The sequence below is a fragment of the Rattus norvegicus genome, chromosome 20, assembly GCF_021556685.1.
Source record: "Rattus norvegicus strain SHRSP/BbbUtx chromosome 20, alternate assembly SHRSP_T2T, whole genome shotgun sequence".
NCBI classification, from domain to species: Eukaryota; Metazoa; Chordata; class Mammalia; order Rodentia; family Muridae; genus Rattus; species Rattus norvegicus.
Genome location: NC_141553.1, coordinates 26,556,443 through 26,581,179, shown reverse-complemented (window position 1 = coordinate 26,581,179; position 24,737 = coordinate 26,556,443). Strand labels below are relative to the sequence as shown.

At 42.3% G+C, this 24,737-nt stretch overlaps 1 protein-coding gene across 3 annotated transcripts in view; it reads right to left on the bottom strand.

Moving 5' to 3' along the window:
- The window catches only part of Tet1 (tet methylcytosine dioxygenase 1), a 77,740-nt gene that overhangs the window by 14,240 nt on the left and 38,763 nt on the right, over positions 1-24,737 (bottom strand). For all 3 annotated transcript variants that reach the window (XM_087598699.1, XM_087598701.1, XM_087598700.1), the window contains 6 exons: positions 16,499-18,710; positions 13,054-13,144; positions 12,440-12,533; positions 4,151-4,362; positions 2,562-2,712; positions 2,020-2,115 (listed from right to left, as the gene is read on the bottom strand). In XM_087598699.1, coding sequence (XP_087454825.1) covers positions 2,020-2,115; positions 2,562-2,712; positions 4,151-4,362; positions 12,440-12,533; positions 13,054-13,144; positions 16,499-18,710 — 2,856 coding nt within the window. The remainder of the gene's footprint in view (positions 1-2,019; positions 2,116-2,561; positions 2,713-4,150; positions 4,363-12,439; positions 12,534-13,053; positions 13,145-16,498; positions 18,711-24,737) is intronic.

The window sequence follows — 24,737 nt, the reverse complement described above, 5'->3', positions numbered from 1 at the left end:
TAATACAGTGGGTAAAACAATGGTAACATTAGAAATATATATGGTGAAAAATATATTCCAACATTACTCTTGATGTTAGAATAAAAGGCACACCTACTTAATAGAATTGAACACAGACAAGGGTCCTGAAGGCAAACCGAGCTATAAAGATATGCATGCAACATCTTATCCAGTTTCAAAAAAGCACTACTGTCATCTAATACCTGGTGTACCAGCCCAGGAGGACTAGGTTCAAGACTAGCCAATGTTACATGTTTAACTTAGGTTCTTGCTAATTGTATTAGTCATCTTCTAAGTATTTCTCAGTCTTCCTCAATTTGTAGTATTTATACTAGCTAACTACTAATAAACCTTAGGGCTTTATTTACTTTTTGCATCAGTCCCATATGCACATAAAAATCCACAGTGCCTAAAATAGCAGAAAGGGCTGAAACCTGGTTTTCCCAGCCTCTACATGGCTTTATTTGAGTAACTGAAATCTTTACAGAAGTTCTGAGCAGGGTCCATGTTTCAGGTTACAGAAACTGTACATCCTTTAGCAAAGTTTTATACTTATCTAAACATCAAATGCACTTCACTAGACTTGTTCTTTAGCTGCAAGAATTATAGGGGTTTTTCTCATTTTACAGTCCAATATAGATTACATATAAAATGTAAACATTGGTTGCCACCAGCTGTTTATGCTGTCTCCAACTTTCCTTGCATTAAAAGTAAAGGTGAAATGGAAAAGAAAGAGAGAGATGCGGGCACAATGAAGGGGTACAAAACTAGAGAGTCGAGGGTCGTGAGGAACAGCCTTGATGTGAGTGGCTGGTAATGCCACCTGGGACCATGGTGGCATGTGCTACCAGAACCATGTCTGGGTCCATGGCCCTGCAGCAACAGGAGTCTCTCATGACCAAAGGCCAGGAGGACATCTCTAGTCTGTCTAAAGGAGACATGTTGATGCTTGAGGGCTATGTAGAACTGACCCCATCCATCAACTGGGCATCATGCAAGAGCTGTCCTTCAGGGTGTGAGAGTAAGAGCTGACCTTGCCTGTAACCTCCTACAGTACTCTGGGAAGCAGCCTTACACATTGCAAGAGTTGTGGGTGAGCTAGTCCTGCAGGTTTGAGCTTGGGAGAACTGGTCCTTGCTACTGGTCTTCCTCCAAGTGGCAAGGAATGGGAAGGGATACCCTCCTCCCGCACCTCACCCCTGGCAGCAAGTGGGAGGCCTGGCCTTAGGGTTCAGAGAGCCAGAGAGCTAGCCCTGCCCCTGGCCCTTTACTTGTCCTGGGCACGTAGCAGAGCTGGCCCTGAATATGGGAGTGTCAAGTGAGCAGAACACCTGGAGCATGAGAGCCAGTGGGCTGACCAGCTCCACTTCAGGTGTCCTTCGGGTTCAGATCAATCATTTTGAGTTGACCCACCCCAAAATCTACACCATCAGCAAACTGCTGGAGCACATGAAGGGGCCAGTCCTGCAGATCCAAAGCTGCAGGACACAGGGCAACAACAGGACACCTGAGAGGAGTCCCTGTGAGGATCCAGTGTTGGTAGAGTAGGAGAAGCCAGAGGCCTCAGACAAAGAACATTTACAAGCAAAGAAATGTGGACATCACAGCTTCCACAACTAAGCTATTTTTTTCTTTATTATGGGGAGGTTGTAAGGGTGGAGGAGTAGCTATGAGGGGAGGCAGAGATAAATGGAATTGGGGTACATGATGTGAAATTCACACAAATATACACACACAATAAAAAAAGAAAGTTTGATAAAAATATTGTGATGCATCAGAGAAAGTGATGATTCATACATGTGATTATGTGGAGTGCTTTGAACTATTTAAAGGCACCTATTTAGTGATGATAAGGGGACATGTTTGCAAACCACCATCTCTGGCATGAATAATCTTTACCCTAATAAAACATAACATTCCCATACCTATTCAGCCATGACTGCTCCCCTGCATTCCCTTATAATGACTTATAAGTTGACACTTCAATTTAAAAATACTGAGTAAAAAAACTTGACTAACCTCTCTGCTTATGAGGGTCTTTCGTTCTGGAATGATCCATCCAGTTTTCACATCACTTCCTTCAGAACACCTTCCAGTAATTCTCTTATAGTAGTCCTGTGGGAAGTAAACTTTCTTAGTTTTGTTGTTTTTGGAGACAGGTTTTCTTTGTTTAGTCCTGCAACTGTCCTGGAACTCACTCTATAGACCAGGCTGGCCTCCAACTCAGAGATCCTCCCGCCTCTGTCTCATGTGTCCTGGCAATTAAGGCATGTACCACTACCACCTGTCACTTTCTTAGTTTTTAAAATGTTGGCAAATGGGTTTGTTTGACTCTGGCTGCCCATAAAGCCCTAAGTTCTTTTAATGATGCTTCCCTCTGGTGTTGGGGAGCAGGAAGACTCATGGACAACAGTAATAGTTGAAGTCTTTACCTGACTTAGAATCTAAGTAGTGACGTGCATATTTTAGTAAATTATGACTGCTTTTCAAGAAACTTTTTAGGTACTTATACATGGTTATATAATGTAGATGACACACTGAAAATTCAAAAAGAAACTCACATGTAAGGGATAGTTTGGAGCAAGTCTGAATTTTCTGGGGTTTGCACTTCTCCCAAACTTACAGCCGTTGAAATACATGCTCCACGAACAGCCAAAGGAGAAAGACGCTCCGCATGTTTTTGGGTTGGTGCCTTGACAGGTGCAGGTACGTCTGGAAGATGGTCAGCAGGACATTAAACAAGGTCACAGGAATGAGGAGTCATGCATGATTTATGAACAGGTTATAATATTTATCCATTGCTTTTAAGTCTCTTCATTCAGACATACCCTAACTACTTCTAGCCTCAAACCTAACAGGAACCCTCTTTACTTTGAATCCATTCCTGGTTCTTATTTAGCTAACAAGATTATTCAAGGTTCTAAAGCCAGGAGAAAACAAACTTTCCTGTGTTCTACTTTAGAGACACGAGGAGAAATAAAGGCAGAAAATTGAAATCTTACTTCTCACTAAAAACTTTGATTTATTCTTTGAACTTTAGCTCCTTTTTGTCTAACATGACCTCGGTAAGGAGAGTGCACTATACTAAATATACAATCTCTGCCAATTTTAATGAGATGATGTTATGAGTATTACAACAGGAGTAATGAAAAGAAAGATTGCTTGGCTTGTAGCATTGCTGAAGCACTAAAGTAGATTCTAAATTAGCAAGTTTATAGTTCTGGGCCAGCTATCTAGATCTTACCCCAAAAAAATCTATGAATAAATAAATAAACAAACAAGCAACAAATGAATAAATTTGTAAATGACAGGAAGGAGGATAGAGCACCGGCTCCATCCCAGTGAAGGGCAAAAAAAAAAAAAAAAAAAAAATCCTTAATATCTGAATTTACTGAATTTCTTCTTTATTTTTGTTGGAATCAAGCCCAGCAAGTTCCACAAGCTCGGTAAGTAAGTAAGTACAGCACCCATGAGCTACTCCTCAGCTCAGTGTTCACTTGGGGGAGGGTGTGGAGATCACCACCAATAATGGAAGCCAAAGCAAAATTCCACTGATGTTACTTCTGTATTGAATTTGTTATTGAGAGGCCTCAAATTTTGATAAATATTCTGTTAAAGACCTTTTGGATCAGATACCATGCCAAAAATGACATAACTTTAGATTTTGAGGATATACATATATGATATAAGATACACACATATATATGCTGATTAAGATAATGAACATGGCCCTAAATTCACTAGAATTTTTTTTTATCATTTAAGAAATGTTTACTGGTGTTTTCCATGCATATATGTCTGTGTGATGGCGTCATCACTGGAATGATAGACAGATGTGAGCTGCCATGTGGGTGCTGGGAATTTAACCTGGGGTCCACTGGAAGAGCAAGCATCTCGCCAGTTCCAGCCGAATACTCTTAATTGCATTTTCGGGGTGTTGGGAGGAGAGGAAACACAAGGTCTCACTACGCAGTCCTAGATCCAACTCACGGAGGTATCACTCCTCTAAAGGTGTGTAGCAGCCTCCCGAAGGTAGGTTTTCCTTTCATGGTACTTGAGTCCTGCTACTCACATGATAGTCTTCGTCTTATCAATTTACTGTTCACAACAGAGGAAAAAAGTCAAGGGAGAACCAAGTAGATCTGATTACTTTTTGTTGAGGGTACATCTTCGGTCAGTGGGATGTCCGCTGTAGGACCTCAAGTTCTCAGTGAGCTCCTTGTACAGGCGGTCAGCCATTAGTCGAGGGATACCTTCCCACAGGAGGATAAGAACAACTATCACAGCCGTTGAACAGTAATGGTCCACACGCTCACGAACCAAACAAATAACCTTCTCTTCAGGACCACTTCTTCTAATCACCTGAAAGAACATAATGTATTCATCTATACAAGCTTTATCCATTGGGAACCAGACTTTTTTCCTTTCATTCTTTTCCTTTTCTTTCTTTTTTTGGGAGGGTGGGGTGAGGTAGGGTGGGGGAGTCTTATATAGCCCAGGCTTCAGACTCACTGTAAAACAAATGAAATGAGAAAAGCTTTTTTCATTGAATTTCATGTGTATGGTGTTTTAACTGTGTGTGTGTGTGTGTATATATATATATATATATATATATATATATATATATATATATATATCATATATCATATAACACATATGAACGGGTAGTGTGAGTTACATGCAGTTTTGGAACACCATATGGGTACTATGACCTTGTAGTGGCTATTCCTGGTTGTCAACTTGACTCTATCTGCAATAAACTACAATCCAGAGTTGGAAGGCTCACGCGTGATCCAGATCTTGAAGCTGGAAGATACAAGTTTCTGACCTGGATCTTGGAATGGAGATCTTGAGATAAAGTGGCTATGAATCCCAGGAGATTAAGACAAGGAGATCTCTTGAGTTCAAGGTCATCAGGGACAAAGCAAGTGGTACACACCTTTAATGCTGGAGACCTACATAAGGACATTGGAAGAAGGAAGATTCTCTCTTCTTTATCTGCCTGTTTTGTGGAACTGAGTCACTGCCAGATCCTTGTACTTCCATTCATGCTGCTACTGATCATTGTTGGAGAGTTGGACTACATACTAAGTCATGAACAAATTCCCTTAGAGACTACCCATAAGTCCTATGATTCGAGAGAACCCTGACTAATACAGACCTGAACCTTTGACCTCTGTAAGAGCAGGAGGAAATGCTCTTAAATATTGAGTCATCTCTCATGGCCTGGAAACAACTTATACCATGAACTCTTTGCATCAGAGGCTAAGGTGCTCTGCCTGCTGCTGAGACAGTCTCTGTGTCACCCATGAGGGCTCAGATGCCCTGCTTGGTTGAACTGATTATACCCCAGGATTCATCTTCTGAGCATGGTGACTACAGCCACAGGGCACTATGCCCAAGAAAACTGCTTTAAATTAAGGACATTTGTCTTATTTGAAGAAGTCAGTAGTGAAAAACAAAGAAAGTAAATACATCACTTAGGAGCTATGTACGTTGTCAGAATACTGAAGGTCAAAGAAATGGAACTATCATGGCAGTGGGATACTCTAGATTTCATGGAGTCCCCCTCAAAAAAATCCCTATGAATTGTCTGACTGAGTTTTAAAAACGAGTCTTCCGAGTTAACAGAAGTGGTATAATCCAAAGAGAACATGATCTGCACTGTAAAAAGTCCAGGTGAGATAGAGCTTAGCTGAGAGAGTACTGGCCTGCCATGCATGAGACTATCTCTGTTTGGTCGAGCACAAACATAGCACAAAGAAGTGCATATGTGACTGCAATCCCAGAACCCCTGAGGGAAGGTCAAGAGCAGCAGAAATTCAATTATCCCTAGCTAGACATCTAGTTTGAATCCAGCCTAGGATAGAAGAGACCCTGTCTCAAACAAATATTAGTAATCCTTTCAATAAATGGCACCATTTAGCTGTCCATGGGAGATGGGAGATGGAGGAGGTCCATTTTCCTGAGCCTGCCACCAAGACTAGATCATCACTAAATCACATCATCAGCTAGATGTGGTGGGGCATGACTTTAATCACAGCATTAGGAGAACAGAGGTGTGTTCCAGGCCAGCCAGCACTACACAGTGAGACCCTATCTCAAAAAAACAAACAAAAACACCAGGGGAAAAAAATGTAGGAATTTGATGCATGGAAGTCACATGGTGCAGAGCACTGGCTACTTGTGAAGAGAACATTTATATGCCATGATATATATGTGCCAGCACCCAGCCATCCACTGATATGCACTAGTAATAAAAGTGTAAAGTGTACACATATATAAATGTAAAAATGTACATATGTAAAACTTTATGGGGCTGGAAAGATGGCTCAGTGGTTAAGAGCAGTGACAGCTCTTCCAGAGGTCCTGAGTGCAATTCCCAGCAACCACATGGTGGCTCACAAACTATCTATAATGGTTCCAACGCCCTCTTCTGGGGTGTCTGAAGAGAGCAATAATGTACTCATATATATATATATATAAAATAAATAAATAAACCTTAAAAAAATAAAGCTTTAAAAAAATCTCTATAGTATGTAAAAATCCTGGAGGAAGGAGGTTCAGCATATATGAGCACCTAAGTTAGATTCCCCAGACCAACATAAAGTTAGGCTTCCTGACATATACATTTAATCCCAGGACTCCTCCTGGTTTCTAGCCAACCAAGGAGACACACTGAAAAGTGTCTAAAGTATCTGGAGCCCTATCATAGTAGCAAAGTGCTTCACTGGCAAGCACTGGGCCTTAAGTTTCATCCCTAGTGCTATAAAGGGAAAAAAACTACAAAACCCTACACCCTACCATATAGATACACCACATATACATATACTACCTTCACAAATATAAAGGTAAAATAAATCCCAATAGAAAGGCTAAAATGGAAAAGATACAAAATATCAAAACATGAAGACACTGAATGTTGAACACATTACATATGAAAACAAATAACTACTCCGAGCCAATTTTAGTACCAACAAAACTCTGGCAGAAACATAGGGCCAAAGGTCAGGCACCTGCAGTTACAGAAGAGCCCTCCCTCCTTTCTATCTCCTAGCCCTAGCAGGAATTCTATCTGGGAATGGAGTGGAAGCAAGTGATGGATCCAAGGCCCATATTATTACACAGATGTTACTGCAGGAAGCGAGACACAGAGACTCAGCTGAAAGCTACATAGGTGTGGTGGGGACAGACCTGTAATCCGAACACTCATCAGACTTTAGGGCTTAGATAAGAGGATCAGGAGTTCAAGGACATGCACAGGCATTGCTACATATCCCAAGATATACAGAAACATACATATAAAGATATACATAATTTGTGAGTTTGAGCTTTATGCAGAAATGGGTTACTTGAAAAGAAAACCGAATATTGGCTCCTGGTCATCACAGGCTTGTACTGACAAGTTTCTTTAACCATTCTCTAGTAATACAGAAAATAGTCTCTGCTGTTTCAGATTTGTCTGCCCTATTGCAGCAACTGAAGCTCCTGAGTACAGTTCAGAACAGCACAAACACTTGTTAAACAAATGATTAAAAACCACAAAGTCTTGTGGAGTTACATTTCAAACCCTAAAGTTGATACTATTAATCAGAAACAAAATGGTGTGTGTGACCAAACTAGCCAAGCTTACATTATGGTAAATGCCAGCCAGCAATTAGAGGCGAAGGCAGAAGAAACCCAAGGCCCAAGCAAGGCCAGTCAGGGCTATATGAAACTGTCTTAAAATTGAAAAAGTGAAATTCAAGTTAAATCTTGGTAAATTTTGTACCTCAAAGGATGTGTCAACTTGTAAATTGTAGAAGCCAAGGGGCAATGTGACTTAAGAAAAACATTACCCCAAATCTCCATCCATCCATCCATCCATCCATCCATCCATCCATCCATCCATCCATCTGCTTTGGGGTGAAGTCCCAGGACTTACTGAGCAACCATGGTTACTTTGCATACACAGGACATGATTTCAAATCCTTACCAAGCTCAAAAAAAAAAAAAAAAAAAAAAAAAAAAAAAGGCCATGGACATGTATCCCTTTAACCAGGGCTTTGCAGAGCAGGTAGAGGAAATAATGTGATAAGTAAGAAGGCATCTGTGGTCCTCCCCTGCCATTCACATGAAGGACATATTCACACAGTTACCCTTCCTACACACACCAAGCCAAAGCCAAGACTTAGGTTTTATAACATGCACTATGCATTATGAAGCTAACATTCTTCAAAATATCTTGCATTCTATTATTATTTTGGAGATTGAGTCTGGCTGCATAGTACAGGCTCGTCTAGTACTTGGGACTTCAGCCTCCTGAATACTAGGATGAGGATCATACCTCCACACCCAGCGTTCTTGTTTCCATAGATAACAGTCTAGACATGGACTTTGCATGTCATAGAATCACCCTTTTATTCTTTTTTCTTTTTAAAGATTTATTTTATGTATGCAAGTACACTGTTGCTCTCTTCAGGAACACCAGAAGAGGGCATTAGATCTTATTATAGATGGTTGTGAGCCACCCCGTGGTTGGTAGGCACTAAACTCAGGACCACTGAAAAAGCAGTCTTAACCTCTGAGCCATCCCTCCAGCTCATCCCCACAACCATTTTATCCTTTTATTGATTGATTGAAAAAGAGTCCACACTTACCTCTATTCCTCAGCTTCCCAGCCAATAGTCTAAGGGATGGAGATAGATCTCATTGAAGCACACTTGTCTAGTGTGTATAATGCCCTGATCTCCAGTTCCAGAATAAACTTTCTTTCTCCTCAAGACAAGATTTTTCTGTGTAGCTCTTACTGTCTTGGAACTCACTCTGTAGACCAGGCTCTGCCTACCCTCTGCCTCCCAAATGCTGGGATTAAACAATGCACCATCAGCAGCTATAAGCTAACATTTTTAAGTACGTGTGTGTATAGTCTCAATAGCATAGCATTTGAGAGTGTGAGAAGGTCTTGGATTCAATATTCAAACCACAACTAAATCGGTAGATATGTAATTTAAAATTTCTCTCTGGGCTAGGAGTGGTGGTGCTAGCATTTAATGCCAGGACCTCTGTCTAAGAGGCAGCTGTATCTTTAAGTTTAGGGCCAGCCTGATCATAGAGAGGTGCAGGCCAGGGAGCACATTAACATCATTGGATTCACTTTCATTGATTAATAATAGTTCATGGTAGGAATAGACTACATTTTGTTGCTACATTTCTTTATTGATAAACATTGGTTCTTCATCCTTTTGATAATCGATTGATTCTTGGTGGATGGTTGCATACAGATTTTTGTGTTTCCTTTGAAAAAATATGTTGAGACAGGAAGGATTATCTAAATCCTTCCAAAGTAAAGGAGCCATTCCCATTAATGGTGGGTGAAGTTACAGCTTCTAAGCCTTCAAAAATATAAGTGAAGGCACTCATCAACAAAGTCAATGTAGAGATTAGCACCTTAGAGGTTGGGTGGGTCTGTGTCTTAGGAAGGAACAGATCCAGGGACTCCCTATTTATTAGCTTTCACCTGCCTTACAGTCAGTCTCTCCAGTCACAGCCTCCCAGACCATCTTCTCAGCTGTCGGCCTCGAGGACCAGCCAGCACTGTCTTTTTGGGCTTAGCTTCCCATTGAAGATCAGGCAGGACATCCCAGATCCAACAAAATGTTCCATCAAATCCTGAGGGCCTCCCTCACCTACTTCTCTCTCTGGGTTTCTATTTTGATGGGGATAACATGGCTCTGGAGGATATAGGCCACTTCTGCAAATTGGCCTAGGTAGAACCATCTTGGGGCCATGCACTCTTCCAGGATGTGCCTTTTCATGACCAGTGGGATAAAACTCAGGAGGCTGTGGAAGTCAGGCTGCCTTGGCCCTGGAGAAGACCCTGAACCAGAACCTCCTCCTCTTTGTGACTTCTTGAATAACTACTTCCTAGATGAGGAAGATGCACAACCACCTGACCATCTTGGGCTGGCAAGGTCATATCCACCACAGAAGCACTTGTTTCAGCCATTGTCTCTGTGCAAGTATCTCTTTTAAGAGGCTCACTTTCAACTCAAGCACAGCTAGGAAGTCTCCCAGCCTTCTAAGGGGACCCTCCTCTGCTCTGTACTAGCCAACCTCAGGACTTTCCCCTGAAATTCTCGAGCCACTAGCCAGCTTTGTAACCACTCTGGAGCTCCTCCCAAGTCTTGGAACAAGTGAGAGTAAAGCTTTTTGAAATAACAAATAATAAGTTTAGACTTGGAAAGATGGGTAACATTCAGCTAGAAGAGTAAGTTTCCTTCTTTAGCATACATATATGCATGAGCACACACTAATACACATATGTATGCTAATGTGTACACATACACACTCACACTCTTTCTCTTCCTCTCTCTCTCTCTCTCTCTCTCTCTCTCTCACACACACACACACACACACACACACACACGCACACACACACATAAAAGGTTCATTAGAAAAAGAAAATATTGGTCGACACCTCTGTCTCCTGCGCGGGATACGTGTCGGCCCGGAGATCTCCGTAATAGATCTCCATAATAAACCTCACCTTTGCTTATTAAAAAAAAAGAAAAAAGAAAAAGAAAATATTAAAACAAATCAACACTGCCTTCTTATGCATATATTTGTTCACAGTGGCCCTTTCTACAGTTATAGCATCTTGAGAGGCTCAGGCAAGAGGGTCATGTGTTTAAAATGCCCAGTGCTTAGAGATAATGAGATCAGCCTAAGCTGATCGATCATAAACATGCAAAAAGAAAGAAAAACTACTCTCTATTCTTATGCCTATGACTGTTTATGCCTGCGTGTTTGCTCCTGCACAAGTGCACCCACTGCCCAGAAAACAACTCTGTATATCCTGGAGCTAGAGTTACAGACCATTGTGAATCACTGTGTGCTGCTGAGAATTGGAGCGGTCCTCTGAAGAAACACCCGAGCTCTTAGCCATGGAACTATCTCTCTCTCCAGTCCTAAGCTTCATTTGTATAGTCAAACAGCATACCAGATTATGCAACATTCCCTGATCCATTTCTTGATTCTCCTGGGGACCAAGTTGACATTCCTCATGATCTCTTCCTCCCTCCAAAATCTCCATTATTTTCCTGTTTGCCACCACATAAAAACTAGGCAAAATAATTCTTTCAGAGCTTCTACAGTTTGAAAGTGATGTCTATTCAGTAGTAGAACTTACAATTAATTCCTAAAAGAAACTCTACATAGAAACCAGACAACATACCCTTATCAAAGATGTTTCAAAGGCTGCAGTTGGATACAGAGTGTGTTGTAAGAATTATTAATCTCATGGGGGAAAGAGGGAGTTCCTACCCTGATTTTTATCATTCAGGACCGTGGATAAAAGATAAGTGACCTTCATATTGATGATAAGCCTTTAAAGCCCTAGGTCTGGAAAGACATCTGCACTCAGCTATTACTGTCTACTTCCTTATCAATAACACCAAGTGATAACTTGCCAGGTTCCATCTGTGTTGCTCTTAACTCCAATTGGTCAGTCTTCCTGGCCAGGTTTTCATGATTTCTTACACTCCATGGTGTCTTCTCTCCTCTTTTCCTCCTCAGACCCCAAGCCCAGGAACTAAAACCCCACCTACCTCTCTTCTGCCCAGCTATAGGCTGTCAGCATCTTTATTCAACCAATAGTTTTAAATTAGGGAAAAAGGTTGCACAGCATCTCTTGGTGTACATGAGGATTCTCTCATCCCTGAGGGAGCCAGGACCAGCATATAGCATTACAATACACACCAGAAGATCAAACCTCAACTGACCACTATGGCCATAAAAACTCCAGACCTGGCATCCTTGTCATTCTACCATCTCCTTCTCAGTCAAACAGTGGATTCTTCTACCATTACTTCTAATCACTGTGGTAAGTGTACAGACATTAAGACAGGAGGCCTGGTTCTCTCCCCGTACCGTGAAATCTCCAGAATGGATAAAGGATGAAGATGGTCAGAATTGGTGGCTGTCACCTTACTTTTGTTGTTGTTGCTCCTTTCCCCTTAACCAAAGATTTTTGTACTTGTTTTTAAGTCTATTAAGAAGGCTCTTGCTCCCAAAATAGGCAGGGTCTTATGGAAAGAGAATAAAACCTATTGACATATACTCATTAGACAGCAAATACACTGGAAACCATAAAACACTCAGTGACCATATAATCAAATGCTCCCTAGGAAATGAGTGCTCCTTGGTAGACCATGGACAAAAGCTGTAGTTTACTGATTGGGTTAAAACAGCATTGTGTTTAAATATCCTACCCCTACCCCGAAATAAAAAAAAAAAAAAAAAAACAGTAAGACGCATAGCTTCTCTCTCATCTCCCTATGGACACAGCAAGTTTTCTAGTCTCCATTTTTGCCAAAGCAAAATCTTTTAATGTAATGCACAGGAAAAATCCAATTTTCTAAAGTACCTAGAAAAGCAAAGTCTACTTTGCGGCACTCACCCACTTGGCGACCGGGCAGCCCTGAGAGCTCTTCCCTTCCTTCCCCGTGAACACTATCTTCTCAATCCGGATTGCTTTTCCCTTCTGGCCATACCTGATATAGAACACAGTAGGGGGTGGGACTAATTAGAGACAATGCAAACTTGAAGTTTCCTTGTTTTCAATTCTAAATGCATTGAATATACACATGAATATCAGTTTTAAAAAATGGTTGGATTGGCTAAAAGCCAGCTGTTATGTGGCAGATTGGGTTTGTTACCCAAATCTATTTACATAAGGGTCACTCTAAATAAAAATAGCCTGACCTCAACACAAAGTCTCGGGAAAAGCGCCAGTTCGGGTGAAAGGGTGGGCAGGAGTCATCTCAGTACAGTAATAGGGAAATACTTGTTTCTGATTTATCAGATAGGCTTGCTGTGTGAGGGTGGGTATTGTCTCCAGGGCCCGCTCCTGGGAGGAAGGATACAGGAGAACAGGTTCAACTGAGCACTAAGAACCTTCCACTCACACTCCTGACCGTCTTCATTCACTTCATGACCACTCCAAGACCTTTTCTCTGCCTTGACCCAGGTCCCCAGGAAAGGATGGTTCAGCAGGGAAGCACAGCTCCTCACCTAGTCTCCATGAGCTCCCTGACAGCAGCCACACTTGGTCCTGCCCCAAGGTGTGTATAATACGGGCCTTTGTCTTTTTGTGGGCCTCCATCTGTGGAAGGAATCAGATTATTAGACCCAGGCTTACAAATGGCACAGGGGCTTTTTTCTCTTCGTTTGGACTAGCTGACTTTTAACAAACGAGACAACAGGGCTGCAGTGGCCTTGCTCCTGTTGTGCTCTTCTGACTCTTAGTTATAGCAGTAAGAGGAGAAAAGAGACAAAATTTAAGGGGGGAAAGGGGTTTGTATTTATTTTCCCATCTTCTAACTTTTTTTTATTAAGATGAAATCTTAGTAGAACCTTGAACTCCTGCCTCCACTGGCAAAGTGGCTCCCCCTCTCCTGCTTTTGTAGGTTTCTATAATTACTGTTAACAGAGAGCACTAAATCTCAAAAGCTTATTTTCAGTATACTATTAAAAGTGAGTCTGGTAACAATTCTCCCTACTACATGTACACACTTATGTATTTATCATATGAGAAAATTATAATTATTGGTAATATCAAAAGACAAACAACTTTTAACACCTGCACATTGGGAATCAGCTAAAGGTATTTTTACAGTAAATACATTAGTTCTTAGGACAATAACTAGAAACTTTTAATTTCACTGCAATTTTTTTAAGTGAGAACAAGTTAAAGTGCATGTTCACACATTTGGGAGGCCACAGTGTGTCGAAATTGGACTAGATGGTGAGTCTGAGGCCAGCCTCAAACAGTCTAAAACAAGGGAGTTTCGAGCTGGGTTTAGGGGTGCATAGCTGTAACCCTAATACCTGGGAAGGAAAACTGGAAGACTGTTTTAGGGGTCAAGGCCAGCCTGCCTTATATACTAACCAATGTCCTCTTGGAAAGTGTGAAATGACCTAAATTCTGTAAATGTAGATTATTAAAACTAACAATAATGCTGCATCCTAAAAAAAAAAAAAAAAAAAAAAAGGAGCTGGAAAGACTACGGGAATGAGACAATAGGAAATAAGTCACGCTTTGTTGTAGCAATAAAAATTTGATGGTTTGCTATCAGTTCCCATGAGCAGGGTCCGCTCACTCAGGCTACCACTCTGCCACGAGGTCGGCTAGCAGCCCTCTCCCGGCTATCTCCCTTTTAGCTCTCTCTCCACACAGTCCCCTAGGCAGTAGTTACCACGTCCTCCCCCTTCTCTCTCTCTCTTTCTCTCTCTCTGTCTCTCTCCTCTCTCTCTCTCTCTCACACACACACACACACACACACACACACACACACACACACACACACACTTACATCTCGTTCTATAGGCCCTGCTCATTCTCACTCCTCGAGGGCAATAGAACCAGATCCACATGCTCCAACTGCCTCTCAGCTCCCATTGAACAATCCACTCCCAAAAAGCCTACATCTAGTAGGAAAAATATTCATCCCCTTTGGTTCAAACAGGTCTTGAGTTTGGGCCATCCCTGACATGAGTCTATTTTAATAACTAAACCTGCACTGAAGAAGTTCAGTCCATATATTCAGTCTATATGTATATTATTATTATTATTATTATTATTATTATTATTTTATTATTATTATTAAGTCCATTTTGTAAGAAGGGGGTCGAGGAGGCCGACAAATGTCAAGAACAGAATCTGTACCATCTTCTTTTTTTGTGTCTATTTTTTTCTGGTCTCTATATTGGCTGGCCTGAATAAAGAGAGGGGATTTGGTGGTTGTTATTATAAATGAGTTCTTCAATGAAATCTGGACAGACAGTGACAAGACGGGACAGGATTCAGCTCTCACAGGTCTCATATAGTGAGCAAATTTCTCAAAAAAAGGATGACCAAGTCTCTTTACACCAGCAGGGAATGATGTTTTTTAAATGTATAATCTTTTTAATTCTGAAAAAAAAAAGGGGGGGGGGGGTTGGGGATTTAGCTCAGTGGTAGAGCACTTGCCTAGGAAGCGCAAGGCCCTGGGTTCGGTCCCCAGCTCCGAAAAAAAAAAGAACCAAAAAAAAAAAAAAAAAAACCCACTAGCTGGGCGGCAGCAAATGCCTTTATTCATCCAAGGTATGAGGAAGCAAAAGCAGGGGGAACTGTGTCAGCTTTCTTTTATCTTTAATTTTAGATTTTGAAATTATGTGTACATGTGTATGTTTTTCCTGTGTGTAGATATAGATGCGTGTGTGTATGTGCCAGGAGCATGACTTAGAGGCCAGAACAGGGCATATGATCTCTTGGAACAGAGTTCTGAGCCACCATGTCACCATGTCAGTGCTGGGAACCGAGCCAGGGTGGTCTACAAGAACAGCACTGAGCACTGGCTCCCACACCTTTACAGAAATATTATGTCACTGCATGGTGGTGGCAGCAGCTACACATGCCTCAATCTTAGCACTGTGGCAGAGGCGTGTGGGCCTCTAAGTTTCGGGTTAGCCTGGTCTACAGAGAGTTACATAACAGCCAGGGTGACACAGAGAAACCCTGTCTGGAGGGTGGGGCGGAGTCTGTAAGTCTGTGTGACTGCAGTGGCCAGTAGAGAAAGGAGGCTCTCCTAAGGCAGAGGTACAGGCGATGGTTGTGAGCCACTGGAGACACTGTGGGAACTGAACGTGTGTCTTTCCCGAGTCTTAAACTGCTGAGTCATTTCTCTAGTCCCTCTCTGTTTGCTTGCTTGCTTGCTTGCTTGCTTGCTTGTTTGTTTGTTTGTTTTGGAGGGGTGCAGGTTCTAACTAGGAAACAGAGCCTAGGCTCAAAACCCTTCTCCCTCATGTAGCTTCCCAAAAGTTGCAGTTACCGGTACCCCTACATGCTCTCAACATAATAAGGCAGCACTCCAGAATGAAATTAACAAGTTATTTTAACTAACGAGAAACTTGATTATTCCTGCCATATTACTGCATATGTGAGATCTGAGAATGTCTATCACAGCTTCCAGCATAGAACTCAGAGCCCAGGACTGTGCAAGACACCTCCATAATAGATCTACCTTCTCAGCAGCCAGGTTATAGAATCTCTTTATGTGGGCACACCTTTCCCATCGCAAGACACAGAAGCTGTGGATTCACTCACCATCACTGTGACCGTGCATGGAAGTCTCTATGCACCTTCTATCTCACAAAGAAAGAAGTAAAATGGAATCCTTGCAGGTTGAACTGTCTTTAATATGGACAGAGTAGGAGCAAATGTGACTAAGCAAAGGCAATTCATTCTTAGTCCTGAAAATTAATTGCTGCAAAGGATTTTCCTACCTGAAGAGTTTACCTCTTCCCAGTCTGAGCTGAAATTTCCATTTATTTTTCCGAGTAGAATAAATAAGATTTCAAAGTAAAACAAGAACAGAATTACTTAGTACATCTTAGCTAGACTAGAAAGGGCCAATGACAGTCCCCCCGCCCCCAAAAGACGAACTGAGAGGAAATGCCCACACAAGTGAGTACTTACCAGGACGAGCACATTGACAGGTTGCAGCTTCCTGTTCCTTCAATTCAGCTATCAGTTTTTTTGCAGGCATGCTAAGGAAGTCCATGACGTTCCCATTAAAATCTGCCTGTGCACTGTCTGTGGTGGGATCCGATGGGCCATTGCTTGATGTTTGAGCTTCTTCATGCTTTGTGGTGACAACTGTAATTCCATTGGAACTTAACACGTTCCCTTTCCTGAGGGCTGATGCTGGGTCTGGTAAGAGTGGGTCAGGAGAGATACCAGGCAACGTCGGTGGTGGAATCTGATGCACCAGGTTCTTTCGAGCGCCTAGATGAAAATGTGTTTGGGCAGCACCAGCCATTATATTAGCACACTGGTTAGATGGAGGGGACTGGGGCAGAGGGTGAGCTTTCTGATCGACATTTACCATGGGCTGTCCCTGAGAATTATCTGCCGGCTCTGAAAATGCCTGCCCACTGGATTCCATCTTGAATTGGCATGTTGGCAGAGAATCTGATGGTTCAACCTTCACTGTCTCTTTTGCCAATTCAGGGTTTCTTGTGAATTTTATCTGATTGATAGGAGGAAATAACTTATTGGGGTGTGAGGATGTTTTACTCTGAGTCACAGGCTTTAATATTTGGTCAAAGATGGGAATATTTCTCAACAGAACAGGAAGACTACGGGGACCAGACTGGCCAAACCTCTGAAACTGGGATGATATCCAAATGTCATGCATCTTGCTATACTCTATAGCTAGCCGCTCTTGCTTCTTCTGATCACTTTCTTGAGAGCTGTGGGCTGGGGCTTTCTTTTTCCGCTTGCTTGTGTATGGAGTTGGTCTTGCCTTTTTCTGTGTCTTCTTTGGCTTTGTTGATGGTACAATAGGTTTATTTTGTATACTTGAAGGTGGTTTCTGTTGTACCATGCGTTTCTCCTGACTATGTTTTTGCTGTGTGTTCTTTGCAACAAGGCTTTCTGGTGTACTTTCAGCATTCCTGAACTCTGGGTTGATGTGATTAATGGTGGATGCAAGTTGGGTTAATTGTGCTGCGACATCTTCTTCAATTTGACTATAGGGTGCATCCTGGCATGATGGATCATGGGAATTCAAATTCTGATCACAGCTTAGTACCTGACTGAAGTTTTCAAGATTTTGACTTTCTTCTGGTAATGGACATGAATTCTTAGAACTATCAAGGGGAGCTTTCCCACTAGCAATGCTTTTACCAGCTGTAGGTGACCTTGAATATTCATGTGACTTTATAAGTGCTTGGTTAGTAGCAAAACTATCTGGTGACTTGAACGCTCTGTTCTGGCCATTAAAGACAACAGTGTCATGGTGAAGACTCTTTCCTTGAACATTCGGGTCTTGGAAGTCTTTTCTCACTGAATGAAGGACATCCTTGCAGCTATTAAGTAGGCTAGCTGTTCTCTGATCAGTTTCTTCATCCTTCTCTGTCTTGGATGGGGAGGAGTTCTCTGAGGGAGCTTCTGAGAGCTGAGTCAGTGCTTCTATGGCTACTACTTGTTCCAGCGTTAATCTCCTGTCTTTCATTAGGGATAAAAGACTTGGCTGAACTGGAGAGCCATCTTTGGGTTCTTTGTTGGGTACCTTCTCAGGGGGTTGATGCTGGCTACCAGTACTGTGTGTATCAGGGTGATTATTAAAGATGGTGGATTCTGCACCAGATCTGCAGTTTAAGCCAGGCTTCTGGAAGAGCACGATGTTCCTCGGCCCCTTGAGATGATCACACCCCTCCCTAGAGGTAGTGTCACTCATGGCATCCTTGCAATCTGAGGGATCAGTCAGCAATTTAGAGGAATTATTTCCCAATACCTTGCTAAATTCCTCATGACTCAATTTGTTGAGTGGAAGGTCTGTGTCAGTGGGCAAACAGTGTACATTTTTCATGCCGTTTCTTACAGTCTGTGCGAATGTCGGGGAAGGGTTGGTTTGTTGCTTGTCATCTTCAGAGGGTTGAGAATTTTCAACTCCAGCTAAATTTGCACCTCGGCTTCCTTTGACTTGACCAGCTGCTAAGTGTGATTTCTTGTTCGGTGTCCACTTCTCCACTTCAATTCCCGTCATGCCTCCTGCATTCTTCCTTACATTTTCAAGGGGATGTGTGAACAAACCCAACCTTTGCTCTTCTTCCCCATGACCACGTCTACTGTAGTCCATGGACTCTGATTTGGGGCCATTTACTGGTTTGTTGTTAAAGTCTGTCTGTAAAGGAAGCACAGAAATTACTTCCACTACCTGTGGAACGTCTACAATGAGATTTTGTTGTTGTTGCTAGGTTCATGCTATGTATCCAAGATGGCTTAGAGTTTGCAGCAATGAATGCTCTAGACTCGGCTTCAGTCCTGGGATTACTGGTGAGGTTGGCTACACCTAGCTGAAACCCCACAATTCATTGAGCGTGTGAAGTCTTGGACCTCATCTTCAGTTTTCCCATACCCCCACTTGAACTATGCATAAACTGCAATTCCAGGAAGCCAGAGGCAAGTAAACCTCCGAGTTTGAGACCAATTTGGTCTATACAGTATGTGTCATGCAGTCCAGCCAGGGCTACATAGAGAGACACAGCCAATGAATGAACTAATAAATAATACTTTTGCTCAGTTGCCAAAACTATGAAGGACGTGTTGGGCTGGGTTCAATACACAGAATCACCAAGGATGGGGGTGTAATGCAAATCCTAAGTGGGAAACATGTTGAATTATTCCTGTGACCACATCCAGCCACAAACTCGTCACCACTCAGCCTGCAAACCTTTGTTCTTTGAGATTAGCATCATGTTTTATGTGACTTCCTTTCACTGACTATGATGCTAGTGAATTATGTTCACTTTGTTAAGTCTAACTGTAGTTCATTCATTTCACTGAATAGTCTACGAATCTACACTACTATACATGGAGATTTTGGTTATATATGTAGTGTTGAACATTGTATCTATATGTCTATAGACCTCTTGGTCCTCTGGTATAATTACATTCAAATTACTATACATTATAACTAGGAATTAGTATATTACATTAATGCATATACTGAATTAAGGCTTTTGACAATTAATTTGCATATTTTGTATTTATGTATATATGAACCTTGGATGCATGTACCTGTTGAGCCCAGAAGAGGGTGTCAGAAACCCTCCTAATGGAAGTAGAGTATGGTGAGCTATCATGTGTGTGCTTAGAACTGAAGCTGGGATCCACTGAGCCAGCCCCACTTGCTCAATTCTTGATATAAGTTATATAGATGCCCAGCTTTTGTCAAAATTCTGTTGAGAAAAATAGCATTGTCTTACATAAAAAGCATCCCCCTTCTGTATATTTCTGAGTGGTGGCATGGGTGAATGAGACAAGGCCTTATGCTATAACCAGGTGAGGCTTTAAAATTTCCAGGCAGCCTAGGTGCTCCCCATTCGAACCCTAGTTTGTGCTTCCCCTCAAGCCTAGTGACCGTCAAATCTGGTGGCTCCAGCACACCTGGACCTGCAAAGAATCTCCACGAAGATCTCAGGAGTCTTGACTACGGACTCTTTCTTATTGTTTTTTTCTAACCTACCCAACGCAAATTCATTTTTTAGCTTGGTGGTGGTGTTCATCAGGAGATTGAAACGAGAGAAGACTTTGGAAAAGGGATTAAAATCCTTCTAACATACATTATTTGAGGACTGCCTCCAAAAATATAGAAAAAAATTAACTCTCTCAAATCCTGAGTGCCCTCTGAGGCTAAGCCATCAAAACTCTGTTAAAGGACCCTTACACCCTCCATTCCCCCAAACAAATAACTCCTGAGCTCTGAAATCTGTATTTATAGACCTCCCTCTTCATGTAAATTCCTTAAAACCAAGCACAGTGGCTCACTTCAGTAACCCTAACACTCAGGAAGGAGGCAGAGGACCATCCCTAAGAGTTCGAGCTAGCCTCAGCTCCATACATAGTTTCCAGGCACACCTCAAAACTTTGGTCAATTTTTTATGAATAAAGGCCTCATCTCTCTGCTGATACCAATGGAAATTCTCAGCTACTATAAAATCAATACCACATAAACCAGTTACAAGACCTATGCCCTCAAAGGAACCTAGTGCAGTCAAGATGGCTTGCCAGGTATAACTGAGAGAGCCCGGCTTTGTCAAAACGCAAATACATAACTAAATGTAATGAAAATAAGAAAGAAAAACTAGGAGCTGGAGAGATAGCTCAGGTTAAGAGCACTGACTGCTCTTCCAGAAGTCCTGAGTTCAATTCCCAGCAACCACATAGTGGCTTACAACCATCCTCTTCTGGTGTGTCTGAAGACAGCTACAGCAGAGTACTCAGATACCTAAAATAAATAAATAAATAAAAACTAAATAATCACATCAACCATGCTTCCCGTGGGTTTATGACAGTCAACAGGGTGTAAGGCACGAGCCTGGTGCTCCTGCTCAACAGAAGCATCAAGAAAATATGGTGGGAGTTTAATTCAGTCCTGCAAGACTGGCTGCAACAATATTTGCTGAATTTCATTGAGTCTATCATGAGGGCCTGGAACTCAAAGATAATAATGTTCCCACATGAGAGTTTATGTATCTATGAAACTATACAATCTCTGATGTTCAAAAACCATTTCACCATAGGCCACATTAACATGAGTGACCTCAAATTCCTGGTATCCTAACCACCTCCTCCCTCCAACTGCTGGGCTCACAGGCCCATGAGGGAACACTGAACACAGCAAGCACTAAGTGGAAAAACATAGCCATACTCAGTAAGACAACTCCCAGTCACGCCTACCCAGGTGCACACAGCCACGATGGGAGCGAGATTCAAGCTCAGGGATACCTAACTCAGCTGCACTAGCCCCATGAATCAGTTTATATTTAGATGCTGAAGGCTCAAGATATTTGCCAGGCTGTCCCACCTCACCCCCATGCCAAGATCACATTATGTGACCCAGTGCTGACACTAGTCCTGAGTCAGGTGACCAGGCTATCTATTTATTTCACTTACTTCCCAGAGCTGGGAGGGAACCCTGGGTTTCCACCACTAAGAAACACACTCCAAACTTTATTTAAAGTATGGCTTAAGCATTCCTCAGGATCTTGGGGTTATGGCCTCATCTGATAAGTCTCATCCTAATGCCTGCGCATTTTCCAGCAGGATGAAAGATAACCTTAGTGTTCCTTGAAATTCCACCCTGAAAGTCATCTGGTAACTGGTGCAGGAACCTGAAGGTACCAGGAACCTAAAAGATTTGATCTTTCCATGTAGTCCCCTGTACTTCCTCTACAGTACTGTCTCCAGCCAGCCAGTCCCACCAATGTTCCCTTAAAGGAGCTAATGGGGCCCTTTTCATTCCTGCTTTCTAAGAACAGAAGCTCTACAACATGGAGATTTGAGCAAAAGCCCTGGGTCAGTGTTGATGAATACCCAACAGAAAAAAAGTGTTTTCCCTTGCTCCTTTGCACAGGCTACATGTTCAACTCTTTTCAGAGTCAAGGACTGAGGTAAATTCCAGTCAAGCCAGCATAATGCTGACTGAGACAAGAGCTTGCCAAGAGTTTAAGGCTTGCCCAGAATGTATAAGATCTACACACACACACACACACACACACACACACACACACACACACACAGCAAAACACAAGAAACCCTCAGGGTACAAGATTGTGGTCCCTCACTGCAAAGACAAAGAAAAGAGGATAGCTACAAGCCCAAGGCCGGCTTGGTCTCCGTACCATAGACAATTCCAGACTAGCAGGCAATATCAACTTGACCATGCCTCAAAAACCAAAGGAAAAGGCAAGTGACAAAGGAACGGTGAAAAGAAACACCTGGAATTAATTTAAATCACATTCTGAATCAATATATTCAAATATGATTTCAACATGTAATCAATTTAAAAAAAAAACTATCAGACTTTAGCTGAAAACCAGCTCAGCTAACTCCACACACAAATGAGGACCCAGGTGAACTACTGAGCTGATAGGTTTTCTTGAGGACAAAATAAGCCAATTCAAGCCAAATTAAAGTATAAAGGCAGGTTTACTGAAGATAGCTCTCAGATGTGTTCAAGGGTCCCAAAGAACTAGTCCAGGACATCACCACGCAGACAGAGGAGGAGGGAAGAGAAAGACTGCAGGCATACAAGGAGGGAGAAATGCAAAGAGAGGGTGGGGGAGGGAGGAGGGAGCAGAGAGACAGACAGACAGACTGACACATAGAGCACACATATAGTGAAGAGCCTGTGGGGAAGCCCAGGACCTAGGCTGGAAAATTCAGGTAGAGGGTGGGGTATGCCAGCCATGCACTGTTAGGTAGGGACTGAAGGCATGCTGGGAAAACCTAGAGGCCAGGTGCACTTTGATTTATTAAATAGACTCCTCAACTGCTTGTCCCAGGTCTGCAATCCAACGTGAAGCTCCAGGATCCGCCTTCAAATGCTGGAATTGTGACCATGTGTCATTTTATGTTAACACTGGAAGTCAAATAGGGCTTTGTGGATGATAGACGTGCACTCTACGATCAGAGCTTCATTCATCCCAAGAAACATGAAGCCTGTGATGCTCAGAGTGTAACTTATACCTTGAGAGCATCTCACAACCAATGCTAAACTTTCAGTATTTAATATAAAACATAGACAGGGCATGGTGGCCTACACCTGCAGTCAGAGTCAGGAAAGCAGTTCAAGACCACCCTCCACTGCGCAGTAAGTTCTAGGTCAACCTACACCACCTAAATCTTGCGTGTGACTGTATCCAAGTCTGGTAACCCAAGTTCCATTCCTGTGACAAAAACGTTGCAGAGAACTGAGTCCTTCTAACCTCCACATATTTCCCATGTTGTATAGTATGTAGTTTTGTTTATGTTGTCCTCGGAAGTACTGTGTGTTCTCTCTCTCTCTCTCTCTCTCTCTCTCTCTCTCTCTCTCTCTCTCTCCCTCCCTCCCTCCCTCCCTCCCTCCCTCCCTCCCTAGTATCAAATCAGGTGTGGTGGTGTAGTCCTTTAATTCTATCACTCAGGAAGCAGAGTCAGGTGAATCTACACCATGAGTTTAAGGATAGCCAGAGCTATATAGCAAGACCAAAAACCAAGAACAGAAAACCAAGTATTATTAATATGCCTTTAATCCCAGATATAAGGAAATCAAACAGGGGCAACTCTGAGTTTGAGGCCAGCCTGGTCTACAAAATGACTCCAGGACAGCCAGGGCTAAAAAAGACAAAACAACATATAAGTCTTGTCATCCTGCCTGGATAGCCCAAAATTACAGGTGCCATCCACCACCCTTGCTTACTTTTTTCCTGTCTCCCACCGCCTGTTCTCTTTCCACAGTGCCGGTCCTACATCCTTGGGCATGCCTCAGATGAACTTTACCATTGCAAGCGATACTGACTCAAATACCATAGAAACTTCCTCCCAACCACACACCTGGCATTATTTGTATGAAACAGCAACACACACATAATAAGATGAATAAATATGGGGCTGGAGAACCTTCTCAGCAGTTAAGAGAACTGCTCTTGGGATTGGGGATTTAGCTCAGTGGTAGAGCGCTTACCTAGGAAGCGCAAGCGCAAGGCCCTGGGTTCGGTCCCCAGCTCCGAAAAAAAAAAAAAAGAACCAAAAAAAAAAAAAAAGAGAGAACTGCTCTTCCAGAGAACTCAGGTTTGATACCCAGCACCTACATGTTGGCCCACAAATAGGGTACAGACATACATGGAAGCAAAACGCACACAATACACAATACACACACAATAAACTTTATTAGTAAATATGCACAGTATTGTTTAAGAATAGAATGGGGAATAAGATGTGTCTTAAATCATGGACCAGGATGACCGGGAACAGGTGCCTTGATATATATAATTACTACATATAATTACCCTAAAACATCTTTAAAACAAGGTCAGTTTAATTACAGGAACACAAACAAAATATATTCTTTAGTGTTACACTCTGAATCACTTAAGTTTGAGAATAACTTGGGCCACAAAGTGAAGTGGGGTTGGCGGTGTAAAAGAGAAGCGGTTAGAAATGTAGCCCACTATGTGCCTGCCTAATTAATGTGCCAAAACCCCGGATTCAATCCCCATAAACCATGGGTGCTGGCTGGCCTAGGCCTGTAATCTCAGCACTTGGGAGGCAGAGGCAGGATGATCATCAGGAATGTTAGGACATCCTCAGCAGATTGGGATACGTGACAAATCAAAGCAAGATTGTGAATTCCATCAATTCTCAAGGCAAGCATCTCACTAAACTT